We start from the raw sequence: 13,682 nt of genomic DNA, 5'->3' as shown, positions 1-13,682 counted from the left end.
TTCTGATTTTGTCAAAGATGCAGACAAAGTGGCCTTGAAGCAGAATGTCATCCATGTTAAAATTTCATTAAAATATGAAAGCACAAAAACAGTAAGAAGTCTTTAGTGGTGCTGCAGGCTCTTCTGTGTGCAAATGTGAGAGATACTCTGAAAGTAGCCAGCTTGCTGGGTTCTTGCTCAGTTAGGGGCAGGTGGTGGAAAAATCAAATGCAGGATACTCTTTGCTAATAAACATGCATAGTTCATTGATTTCAGCAAAAAAATCAGCAAGAGCTGAACATGGGATGGTACTACTCATGACTGCAGAGTTTTTGTTACAGCTGAAGAAGTGAAAAAAGTTGGATCATAAAACAACAGTAATTGATAAAACTATTCATTGGATCTAGTGTACAGCGTAATACACAGTACCATGGAAACTGTTATTCCAACTGTGAGAGGCTGGTAAATGCGCAATACTGTTTTTACAGGTAAGTAACTAAGGTACACAGATAAAAAGAGAAAGGAACAATATGAAACAAACAAGACCTGCCTAACATCTGTCTCTCAGGCATTTTATTTGGTTGCTGGCTGTTCTCCATGCTGCTGCATCTTCATACTGACAACCCTTGATATCTCATTGCCTTTCTTTAATCCACATCCTTTTTCTCTTCATCATAGAGTTGGACAAGGAAAAGCACGTACATAGGTTGCTCGATAAGTAATGCCTCCTATTTATTTGCATGGAAACTACAGAAGATACAAAGAGCGTAATAATACTATTTGATAGAGCAAATTCCCAGCTACAAAGCACTATTTTTTGACATTGCCACCACCATTAGCTATTCATTTTTGCCAGTACAAACAAGAACAAGAGTCTGCATGCTGTGTTCCTCAAAACCTGCACCAGTAGAATTGAACCACTGTCACTTTCACCACTGCTGAAATGCCACCCACCATCTCACTGTGCTCACATCCACTGATTGGTCTCCATAAAAGTTCAGCAAGTGTCAGCGAGTGTCCCTAGGTGCCATTTTTTCCACATGGAGGAATTCAGTGGCATACCTTTGCTTCATACGCACTTCCATGTCAGACACCGTTCTGTCAGACAGCCCCTCCGCTGCCATCTGTCACACAGCAACAACATGTAATGGAATATTGGTGGGAAAGTTCACCTTCTACTGCTGTACCACCAACATCTGCTTCTGTTGTAGTGAGCCAGCATCGTAACATAGGAGGCATTGCTTTCAGGGGAGCTCTCATAAATGTGCGTTTGCTATATGGTTAGAGATTGTAAGCTTGTAGCTGCTGTCTGTTCTATCTGGCTTGGATGGGCAGCTGATGGAGTGTGTCAGAACTGGGCTGCAAAGCAATACCATGAGAACTTTTTCATCCTTGAAAGTATGACAGGGCAGCAGTTGATATAGAAATGAAGAAAATGCGACTTGAGGCAGCCCCAAGGAGCTCCTTTTCCTTAGAGAATGCAGTGGAAATAGACCTTTGCTGAACAGGCTGCAGGAGTGGCCTTCGGTCCAGAGGCACTGAAGAATGCAGGTAGCAAGTCATGAGTAATCCCTCCTCTTCTTTTGCCAGTGGTGTGGGAGCTTGTTATGCTCTGTGAATTTGTAGGTAAACATTAGCTAAATTTGGGTATGGGGGCTGGCAAGGACTGAGGGCCTCGCTGCTCAGGGTTAGCATATGGGCTCCTGGGGCACCTTGGCTGACAGTGCTGTGCATTCCCTGCTGCAGTTTTGCTTGGCTTTGTGGCTGTTTGCCAGTTCTAAGGACATGCTGATAAAATGTCTTCTTGCCTGCAGCATGCCAGGCAGAGAGGGATTAGTAAAGAAAGCATTTTGCATTAACAAGGGATTGACTTCCAAGGAATTCAGAGATGTGGCATGCAGTTATAACTCAAAAAGAATAGCAGGTTGCATCATTAGCTACTGTATATTGTCATCAGTCCAGCTTATGCTGCGTAAGGACCCAGCATACTGTCTTAACCCTCAATTGATTTTGCTTTGCAGCTTGTGCAATGTGTAGAAGTATTGTTCTCAAGTTCTGAGTGAACATCAGCCCACTTGAGCCTTCACCAAATATGCAGCAGTGTTTCTCTTTCAGCTTCCATCTCTTCCTACGTGTTACCCTCTATCCAGCCCTCGGGAGGAGCAGTGGTGTACAGTGGTGTATAGTCCACCAGAGGGTGGACTATATTGCTCTTCATGGAGCCTCCTGTTTCATAATTTTTTTTATTTTTTTTTTCCAGAGGGACGGATGCTCATTCAGGACATCCCTTCCATCCCCAGCAGAGGGCACTTGGAGAGCACGTCTGATTTGGTTGTGGACTCCACCTACTACAGCAGTTTTTACCAGCCATCCCTGTATCCTTACTATAACAACCTGTACAACTACTCCCAGTACCAAATGGCAGTGGCAAGTGAGCCTTCCTCAAGTGAGACAGGGGGTACGTTTGTAGGGTCAGCCATGAAAAACAGCCTTCGAAGCCTCCCAGCAACATACATGTCAAGCCAGTCAGGAAAACAATGGCAGGTACGATGCTATGGAGGTGTTGTGTGGAGGAGTGAAGTGGATGATGATCTGATACTGACTTTGTGTGTTTAGTTTAATGGCAGTGCAAAACAGAAACAAGATTATGGGATGGGATTGGGACCCTCTGTAAGAAAGTTAGCCAAAATAGATGGGTTTGATGAAGTACAGTGTAAGGCTTAGACAGAACACTGCAGACACAGGTTAAAGGCACCCTGTTGATTTTGTCTTATATACACCATAGTAGATGATGGGCTGCTTTCAAAAAACAAAAAAAACAATTCCAGAATTACCCATCATTGCATCCCAGGAGCTTCAACTGTCATTTCTGAGAGGCTTTGCTCTTCAGCAACCTCTTTTTTAATCTTTCAGGTTTCATATTCAGAACACTGAAGTAATTCATCCCATCAAGTTCAAGAGATCATGATATTCTGCAGCACTGGTGGCTGTCATTTGTATCTGGCATGAACTGTTGTTAATGGTGTATGCTGTCAGTGTCCTCTCTAAGGCTTGGGATTTCAGCTTTGATAGATCAAGTCACAGGCTGTATCTGATAGATTAGCACCAGAGCTTTTTATACCAGTTCAGAGTTCTTAGTGTATATAAGTTCAAGTAAGGTCTCTCTCTCTAGAATTTGATAATTATAGCATCCCACTCAGTACTTGTATAAGACTGAGATAAAGATGAAATTACCAAAGCATGGGATTCTTGTTAGAGTAGTTGAAGTCATTCCTGTGACCACGAGTGCTTTGTTTGGCCTTGGGCTGCAATTAGGCATTTTCTGTCTCAAATTCAACTCGGGAAGCTTCATCCTCTGTGTATGTCCATGTCCCTTAACTGAGAGCAGGAAGAGGGAGACATCTCCTGCAGAAAGCAGGCACTGAAGAGGTACAGCTGGCATTCTGCGAGGGCTCTGCTGTAAAACCTCTCTACAAAGTAGAATGAAACATCTTGTTTCTGACGGGAATAGTTGGTATTCCCGTTTGGTGACCAGAGTTGCTCTAGCAATTCAAAGGACATTTTAGCTTCCAATATTGAGAAGCTGGAGCTGAGACTAGGGTTTAATTACAATTACCAGGTCACATTACCCTAAGTCAGGCTTTCTCAGCATTGGACACCTTTAATTTCCTGAAAAGGAGGAATCTCCTGGGGCAGCAGCTGATAGGGCCATGAATTTTGAGATCTTGACTTTACAGCAGACTGCATTTAATGTTATTTCATGTTCCTTTCCATTTAGTATTATTTCATGTCCTCTTCTCAACATGAATCCGGTTGTGTGGGGAGAAGACATATCTCCATTCCTTCAGCTGTGTTAGCCCACACTGTAAGAGCTTTCTTTTTTCAGTGCATTGATTGTCTTCACCACAGTGACCTTCACATCTTTTCAGTAAGATTAATCAGTAGCAGCCTCTGTAGTTGCTGAATTTGGTCACCAGACCAAGGGGAAAATGAGTCAAAACAATAGGATTCTGTGGGTGGTGATGAGGCACGCTGGCAGTCCTTCTTTAGGTTTAATTCTGATTATGGTGTTCTGGCATTGACACTGCACACTGGAACACAGTAATTCAGATAAGAAAGTTATTTCTCTGGAGCTTTTACATGACGTTATTGTAGGAAGAGCCTGGTGCTGATGCTTGAAGACACTGTTGCTACACAAATGAGGGGCTGTTTTGGGGTATTTCTGTGTGGTGAAAGTAAAGCTGTTGCAGGCTTAGTGCCTTGCTTCACAAGTCTTCCAAGCAATAGAAGAGTGTGTGCTTTTGCTTGATTAGCAAAAACAAAAGTAAATGCTATGTACTGACATGCTAGACAGTGATCAGAATCCATGAGGATGTGTTCTTACGTGTTAAGTGTAGGATTGAAGGTGGTGTCCTGTCGATTCTGTTGACTTAATCTGAAGATAAAGCATTTGTGTAAGTCTCGGCCTAGAGTCCTTCAACTTACTGTGAGCCTGCCTGTTTCTTGACACCCACCTAACGTTTGACACCTACCATTAGCTTTTAATGTGACTGTGATGCACTGTAGCAGGTTGCCTAGAAGGGTGGTTGGTGTCCCGTCCCTGGAGACTTTCAAGGTGAAGCTGGATCAGGCCCTGGGTAACCCCATCTGGCTGTGGTTGTCTCTGTTCATTGCAGGGGAGTTGGACTAGATGACCTGAAGAGGTCCCTTTCAATGCTACGGATTCTATCATTCTGTGATTCTGTGAACTTATGAATCAAAAATAACCTATTTTCTGATTCTATGATTTTGTGACTGAGTATCATAGACATTTTATGCGAATAGCTGCATTTGTTCTTGAGGATACCCACTAAAGAAATAAATGCAATTGCCTACTTTCCATGCATTTTACTCTCACCTTGCAAAATCTGTAGCTAACTTGCACTTGGGTCCCATTCCAGTTAGAGGCACGTGAAGGAGATGATACAGGAAAATGTGATTGTTGTTGGAGACAACTGATTTTCTTCCACCAGCAGGCTCAAATCCTCACGTGCTTATTTCCAACTTTCCAGCTTGCAGGAGAAATCATGTTTTACATGATTTATATAAATTTACTGTACTCTCATCCTTGATTTGAATTTGTTCTAGGGCAGTGTTATGGGATTCCTTAGACTGTTGTGATAACAAGTCTGTGCAGAGGGTCTAGAGGTAAGACTTAATGCCTGCAGCAGTAACATCTCCTCAACTTCTAAATGGCCTGAAACCAGAACCCACGTCTGCTGCTCAGTAGCACTAGGTCTAGTTCAGGGTCAGTGTTCTGCCTCTTACATGATATTTCCCAGAGACTGATCTGCGAGAAAGATTGTAATTGCTGGGAGAGTTATGAATCACAGGATTTTCATAGCGTTATGCTAGCATAGCACTGCACAAATAATTATTAAAAGTTTTGCAGTGAGTGCTAGACTGCTAATAGTTGACGACAGCGGGTGTGGCAGTGCTGAAATTGGAAACTCTGTGGGGTCCTAAATACATTTTGTTGTAAGAATGAGATCTCAGCTGCTAAATATGGTTAAACTAGCAAAGGAAGATCAGTGAGGAGTTTCAGGGAGTTTTAAAGCACAACCTGTGAGAAGAAAGGAACTTGTTTACACTTTGAAGGGGCTTGCTGGCAGCCTTACGCATGCTGCTTCTCTGTAGAGAAAACACATAGCTGTCTATATGAGCATTTTTCCTGGACTGCTTGTACTGATTGGTTTGTTTTGGGATAGAAAAGTTTTCTTAACCTGTTCCAGTTATGGGTCTGCTCGTGTGGTTGGTGGTGCTGACTGCTCTGGTTAGGGTTCTTGTTTTTTCCTCCTTTAACCAAATAGTAGCTGCACAATGCCTGCCATGCAGTTTACTGGGCTGTAGTAGATGTGTGTGGGCTGCATGATGGAAGGCTCAGGCAGTATGGACAAGACTCCCACCACGTGAGCTGGCAGATGCTCACTTGTCCTGGAATAGCTGCAGCTGCAAGGGGAATTGTGTACTTAAAATAATGTAACTTCTGGGTGCAGGCAGGCCTTGAGCAGCCTGGCTGTCTGCTGTCGGAGAATTTAAGGAGCAAGGGACAGAAGTCAGGGAGGAAACATGTGAGCGTGTGTGGGAAGGGATGGGGATTAATGCATCATTGAGCCTTGGGAAATAAACTGAATCACTGAATCTTTAATGTAGATTAATGTCAAATTTCATTAGTCTTTGTTCTTTGCAGAGAGGCTCGTGTACCTCCGTGGAGTTGCAGAGATGTACATTTTTGAGATATTTCTGTGTGGGTTTTATTCATTTGTATACAATCACGCCGGAAGTTGTGTCCATTGTGATTTGTTAAAGGTAACGAAGCTGTAACCCTTCAGTCAGGTTCTGCTGCTTCTCCCAGCTCTAGAGCAAGTGATCGGGTATGCTTGATGTTGCATCTTAAGCAAACACAGGTTTAAATGTGAAAGGAAGTACAGCAGATGTGGTTACTATGTGTCTCCTTTCCCTTCTCTGTGGGCAACTGGACCCTGCCACGTGTCTCTAATTATTGTTCATTACCCAGGAATTTATGCGCATTCAGTCCAATTAAATTAAACAAGTTAAATGAGTTCCCTAACATGAGTATCACAAGTCAGTGTATTGATACGCAGTAGAAGCTGACGCTTCTGCACTCATCTGCTGGGACTGTAACTGGAAAAAGCTGAGGTGGCTCCAGCCTGTTTTTTAACCACAGAAACACAACAAAAACCTGGATGGCAAAATCCTAATCTAACCAGATTTAGGTTCTCTAGGGTGGCAGTGACTCTGGTGGCATGTGATCTACAATGTAAGGATAATTGTGACTCCTTGTGCATTGTGTCCCCCTAAGAACTGTTGAAACCTTGCTAGTTCTCAAGATCTGTAAGGTGCTGAGTGTGCCCCCACACCTGGCACCAACGCAGGACTTTCTTGTGTTACCCTGGTAGTTACTCCTGTTGTTCCTACTTAGGGCAAGGCTTAAGGTTGGCCAAAAGGTTTTGGACAAATCTCAGAATTTAATATAGCTTGTTTAATGCTGAAGGTTTTTGTTTGGTTTCTTGATCTTTCTTTTTTTTTTTTTTTTTTTCCTCTTTTTTTAATGAACTTTGTTTTCACTTCCAGAACCACTGTTCTTTAATTCTTTCTTTAAAACAGTTCAGAGGAAAACTATGAAAAACACACTGAGAATCACACTGAGAAATTTGAATACATTTTCTAATATTATTACTATTTGGAAGTGAAATAATTCACATGGCTGAATTAAAGAACAGTTTTTAAGGATTTCTTAAGAAGACATGCAAAACTCTCTTTTGCTAAGTCCGAAGAAACATGTCTGTGGCAGGGCAACTAGCAATCTGAACTCCAATGGTAGCTACTTCTCTTGTAAAGAGGATTGCTCTTTTTGGCTTCCACAACCTGTTTCTGGCTCAGTTTTTCCCTCCAGTAAGCCTGGCCTTCTTAAAGAATTCTGCAGAAAAACTCCAGAAATACATGTGAAATGTGTAAATATGTTTTTTTGTGCATGTGTGCATACATACACATTGCACAAGTCACTAGTCACAATCCTGGTTTTATGCGTAAGCAGTGTATTATATACTGTATTCATAACATACCCTTCACAGTATAGATTTATGCTAAAAGTATCCTAATGTTTCTGACAGCTCATGTGTGACATGAATGTAATCCATATTTCTTGGAGGAGCTAATCTAAGCAGTTTGTTTTCCAATACTGCTGATAGGGCTATATCTCTAGATGTCACAGCAGTTGAGATTCTGATGGTAACATATTGTTTATGGGTCACTGCCTTTGTCTCAAAGAATAGGTTGGAACAGAAATAGCAAAGGTTAATTAGGTTTGTCTATCAAGGAGGGACAGATATAGATGTCTCTTGTATTTTCTATGCTAGAATCAAAGGAACTCGGGATAGAGTGTCGTAGTCTGTTTTTCCTCACACTGTAAAATGTGCTTAGTTGGTTTTATGAATGAAACAAAAACACCTGGAGCAGTCTGAGTACAGCCATGTTTGCAAGGGTCAGCTCATGGGCAGTAGCGTTACAGGTGAGAAAACAGTGGCACTCTGCTTCACAGCTTGGGAAATAGAGGCACAGAACTGTTGTCCTGCCCAAGGTCACACAGCCAGCAAGTGATGGAACAGAAGTCCTTAGCATCTGGCTTTCTGCTCCGCTCCCCAGCAGCTGTCTTCTTACCTCACAGTAAAAATTACCTTGTGAATCTGTTTACAAATAACTTGAAATAAATGCAGCATGCGATTCTGTGCCCCACAAAATTGTCTTTAATTTTAAGACCAAGGAGGAGATCGTGCAAACTCTTAACAGAGTTCCTGTGGCGTTTCATTAATTTTTGTTTTTGTTCTAACTTAGCTGTTGATGAGTCATGGGTGATGCAGATGCCAGAAAAGCATGGGCCAACTTATTTTAGAGAGCTCTCCCAAATCATAGTAGTAGACTGTGACCTCTTGTTGTTCTGAATACTTTGCGCTGTTTATCACCCAGGTTTAGCATCTGTCACTTCGTACTTTTTCATCATGAGAATAATGCATGTAGTCAGGATCAGTTGAAGATATTCATATCGTACTAGGTGTATCACTGGCTTGCCTGCAAGGCGGTTGCAGCTGCCACAAAGAAAGAATTTATTTCACAAATAAATAATTGGCCATAGGTTGATCTGTCTGGAATCAGTCATCTGGGAAGAGTAGGCCATTTTCTTGCTGCCAAGGCTGGGAGAAGGAGCAAGCCAACAGCTGTGCCTGCCTCACCTCTTCTCTTTCTGTTTACCACCATCTTTGCTTATTTCTTGTGGTTATTCCTCCACAAGGAATATGTTCAGAGGTTGTGCAGATGCTGCCAGGAATCTGGGAGGAGCACCGTGCTCTCCCTCCAGCTATTCAGCAGATTTTTTTTGCAGGGCTCTCTGGAATGTTGTGAACCAATGCAGGGACATCCTGTTTGTGCTCCTCAGGCTTCTGATACATGCTGTATCACTCTTGGACACTGCTGTAGAGCTGCACTGGCTGTATAGTTATGCTTCTAGTGGACAAATTGCTGCTTCTTGTTTCCCCATACTGATTCTGCAAGCAGACAGAGAAGGAATTTCCAATATGCACATTCTTTTTATAAGTCCTCTTTATTTGTTCATAGGTCATAAGTGTATCATTGCTGCTTGCATATGTCCATTAATAAGTTACTGAAAGTACACTGTGTTGTACTATTCAAGGGAGCCTGTAAATGCTGATTGATCCAGGTGTCCTTCTCAGAGGACATGTGCCTCCCCCTGAAGTCAGTGAGGTGAATCAGCTCTTCATCTTGTGGCTGGGGCAAGGCATGAGTGCTGTGGTGCTGGAGGGAAGTGCTGTGTAGATGAGGTAGGCAAGGTTTCCACCCACCAGGCTGCCCAGGGCCCCATCCAACCTGGCCTCAAACTCCTCCAGGGATGAGACAGGGATGGGCAATGTGTTCCAGTGCCCCACCACCCCCAGTGAAAAATTTCTTCCTAATCTCTATTCTAAATCTCATCTCTTTTAGTTTAGCACCATTCCCTCTGACCCTATCACTGTCAGACTGTGTAAAATGTCAGTGTCCGTTCTTTTTAAGCTCCCTTCAAGTATTGGAGGGCTGCAATAAAGAGAAAGCTTGAGCATTCTCCAGGCTGAACAAGCCCAGCTCTGTCAGCCTGTCTTTATAGGAGAGGTGCTCCAGCCCTCTGATCATCTTTGTGAGCTTCTTCTGAACCCAGTTCAACAGCTCTGTGGCATTCTTGTGCCTCTGACCTGGATGCAGTTCTACAAGTTGTGCCTCATGAAGGCAGAGATGAGGGAGAGAGAATAGTAGTGCTGTGAGATCAGGCATCGTGGGCAGCCATGGGTGTAACTGCCAGGCTTGTCAGAGGAGAGGAGGGAGTGGGAGGACATGAAGTTGCTTGATGAAAGGTATCTGCTTGGAAGGCAGAGTGTGCAGAATTTGTGTTATGCCCTTTCACATCCAGAAGCACCCCTTGTTACTGTGGAGAGTAGCTGATGGTAGGATGGTTCAGAGTGGTTCATGGGACCATCCAAGCCCTTGCCTGTTTTGACCTCATGGGAGGCAGTGATGAAGTCAGCGGGAGATGCCAGAGGGCAAGGCATCTCCTTCTGTCATCCATGCATGACCTGGAACTGAAACCCTGGTGTTTTTCCAGGAAATGACCTGTGGAGCAGCACCCATCACAGCACCCAGCTTCAGCCCTTGGAAGGCTGCACTGGCCTGAATTAAAAACAACCCACATAGCCGGTGGCCTCCTCTGGTTCTTTTTTAACTCTCTTTCTGGCTGTAGCACTCAAAAAAAGTGCAAAGACTCTGCAGAGCTGCGGGAGTTAATACGGATCAAGTGCCCCTTCTCACTGGGTAATCATCTCCCAAACCCCTTTTTAATGCAGCGCTAAGGTCAAGAATTTTTATGGCTGGTTGTTTTTTTATTGTTACTGTAGAATAGGATTGCTAAGCACTATAAAAAGGAAACCTTATGGTTCAGATTTACTGTGGTGTGTATTCTAAACAGTTTAATAAAACAAAACGAAAAGCTTTTAGATTTTCTTCAGTGGTTAATACACAAGCATATTCTTTGCAGAGCCAAGCTTCTGACTGTTGGTCGGTCTGTGGTTCATAGACTTGGTGTGGGTAATAAGATTATAAAACATGTCTCTTGCTAGCCAGCTACCACACACTAATAATAATAGTAGTAATAATTCATTGAATCCAGAGATTTTAGGTGAGTTGTTTTTTAAGAAATGGAGAAAAAACTCTGAAAAAAAGGTTTGAAAGGAAACAGGTCATTGCATATGCTCTGCAGAAAATGCAAGCAAGAATGTGATGGTTTCTGTGCCAGGGAGCCATTCCTCCATTTTGTTACAGCTAACATACCACCATCTCTATCAGGTTACCTTTTTTTTTAACTGTATGTATGTAAACATGCAGGAGAGGGAGGTGAACATTATGAGAATGGGATACTGCCCACAGTCCTGCCCCAGCAAGGGCAGAAGGACTGTGTGTAGAAATGCAGCAGAGAGGACTTTGCCTTGCAGGGGTGACATCTTACAGCACAGTTGACATACTTTACTGTTGGCACTGCTACCTTTGTGCCTGATACAAAACTTCCCATCTTCCAGTTGTTCACTGGCCAGAAAACTTAGGGAGATACAATCAACTAGCATTAACTTTCCTCATGAAAATCATCATCTTGTGAAAAACTTGGTGCTTTTGGTTTCCTGAGCATTATGTGGCCACAGAATCACAGAATGACCAGGGTTGGAAGGGACCTCAAGGATCATGAATCTTCAACCCCCTTGCCACGATACATTGTAAAGTTTTGGAACAAATAATAGTGGATGGTAGGTCTTCTGCAAAACAGAAACTAAAAGCACTGCCGCCTCTCCATGAAGATGACTTTGAATCATTTCAGGGTATTGGAGTAAGGTTTGTTTCCTTTGTGCCGCCAACTTGACTGCTTGATCTGGGAAGGATGAGGGTTTGTCTGGCCATTGTCAGACTCTGAGGTGACACAGCACAGTGGTTTGTGCTGTTACGGCTTTGTCACAGATGTACTCTGCAGGCTGCCTCCACTTGGTTGCACTGTGTAAGCAGAGAAGATAGTTCTTCATCTCACTGAATTTTAAAGAAAACACTGTGGCTGCATGTGCATAGCGCTGTGATTCAGTTGGATGTGTCTTGCACAAGTCAGTCAGCAGAACTGTCTTAGCTGTCCTGTGGGCTCCTGGTAGAGAAGTGTCACTGGTCTGGGACATCTCTGTCTCCTCGGGACTGTAAGGCTAGGTGGACTCCTGGCCTTCTTTGAACACTGGTCAGTGCCTGTAAATGAAGGGTTTGGCAAATTTCCTGTGGCCCTGTTAGTGGTATAAGTGGAGGGCTTGTGAGGAATCTCACTGTGGTGTTATGTGTCCATGTGCGAGATGCAGCTTTAACTGAGGTAAGGTCTGCTTGCTGGCTTTACTGCTGCTAGATTTGTTATAGGACTGGGTCATCTTCCCTGGAACTGGGTGGCACTGACACACGGCAGAACTCTAAGGTCAGTGCATAGGGATTTGGCTTCTGCAGCCCCCGTGATTGCCTCCTTCAGAGATGTAAGCCCATGGGGCAGAGGGTGTGGACACAACACTGAGGCTCAGCTTTCATGGGCAGCTGTTGCAATTCTGTCTCTACAGATGAAAGGGATGGAGAACCGCCACGCCATGAGCTCCCAGTACCGGATGTGCTCCTACTACCCACCCGCCTCATACCTGGGCCAGGGGGTTGGCAGTCCCACCTGCGTCACACAGATACTGGCCTCGGAGGACACACCCTCCTACTCAGAGTCGAAAGCGAGAGGTAGGTGGATATGCTGGGGCTTCAGGTACCAGTTTGACCTGGCATAGGTATCCTCAACATGTGGGTGGGTGGTGGGAAGGAAAGTAAGTGTCAGAGAGAAGGTGCCACAGAATCTGTAGGAGCTGATTTATTTGTGAATGATAGTGGTAAAGTGGAGCTATTTCTGTATGGTGAGGCAAACTTGTATTTCAGAAGTCTTGTAGTGTAGAGCAGTTAGTTACTCAGAATCACAGAATTGTAGGGGTTGGAAGGGACCTCCAGAGATCATCGAGTCCAACCCCCTGCCAAAGCAGGTTCCCTACAGCAGGTCGCACAGGTAGGCATCCAGGCAGGTCTTGAACATCTCCAGAGAAGGAGACTCCACCACCTCCCTGGGCAGCCTGTTCCAGTGCTCCGTCACCTCACTGTAAAGAAGTTCTTGCGCACATTTGTGCAGAACTTCCTGTGCTGCAGTTTCCAGCCGTTTCCCCTTGTCCTGTCTCCACTCACCACTGAAAAGAGTCCGGCCTCGCCATTCTGCCCCCCACACCTCAGATATTTATAGACCTGGATCAGGTCCCCTCTCAGTCTTCTTTTCTCAAGGCTGAACAGACCCAGTTCACTCAGCCTTTCCTCATAGCAGACATGCTCCAGGCCCTTCACCATCTTTGTGGCCCTCCGCTGGACTCTTTCCAAGCAATCCCTGTCTTTTTTGTACTGGGGAGCCCAGAACTGGACGCATTGCTCCAGATGAGGCCTCACCAGGGCAGAGTAGAGGGGGAGAGCTGATGTACATTTTGAGTACATTCTTGCAGTTTGTATGACAGGCCTCTAGATGTGGTTCCTTTCTGTGCTCTTCACAAAGCTGTTCCAAAAGAAAGATGCTCCAGCTGTCTTTCTCTTCTTTTCATAAACTGTTCATAATTTCTCCCCCTGGATCCACAAGCCCTCCATTGAGCCTCTGTTCTCTTCCTTCTGAACCACTTGTGGAAATTATTCTTGTATCCCAGCAGTATCATTACACCCTTTACAGACTCACCTCTGTGTTTGCTTTCCGACTCATCACATCATAATGCTTTGCTTGGAACTATTACAGATAAATGTTTTTTCACATCAAGTGTTCCTGGTTATCTCAGAGGTCATCTGCATTCATTTTTAGAGACAAGTTGGTGAAGTTACACTGTGGTGTTCTGACAACATTTCTCTTGTTTCCTTAGTCTCATGCTCCTGTAGGGTAGAATGGTAACATAACAAATGAAGTGGTCCTTCTGGAGCAGACCAAGCTCCATGTAACTGCTTCCTTCTCTGGAGCAGGCGGTAAAGGATAATTCAGA

The 13,682-nt window shown here is 44.0% G+C and overlaps 1 protein-coding gene across 2 annotated transcripts in view; it reads left to right on the top strand.

The window, feature by feature from the left end:
* Positions 1 to 13,682, top strand: part of DMRT1 (doublesex and mab-3 related transcription factor 1) — a 54,581-nt gene that overhangs the window by 18,474 nt on the left and 22,425 nt on the right. For both annotated transcript variants that reach the window (XM_052701069.1, XM_052701068.1), the window contains exons 3-4: positions 2,240 to 2,523; positions 12,207 to 12,369. In XM_052701069.1, coding sequence (XP_052557029.1) covers positions 2,240 to 2,523; positions 12,207 to 12,369 — 447 coding nt within the window. The remainder of the gene's footprint in view (positions 1 to 2,239; positions 2,524 to 12,206; positions 12,370 to 13,682) is intronic.

The sequence above is a fragment of the Tympanuchus pallidicinctus genome, unplaced genomic scaffold (assembly GCF_026119805.1).
Source record: "Tympanuchus pallidicinctus isolate F22 unplaced genomic scaffold, pur_lepc_1.0 scaffold4, whole genome shotgun sequence".
In the NCBI taxonomy this organism is placed as follows: domain Eukaryota; kingdom Metazoa; phylum Chordata; class Aves; order Galliformes; family Phasianidae; genus Tympanuchus; species Tympanuchus pallidicinctus.
Note: the sequence above shows the minus strand (reverse complement) of the source record. Positions and strands in the feature narration are given on the sequence as shown.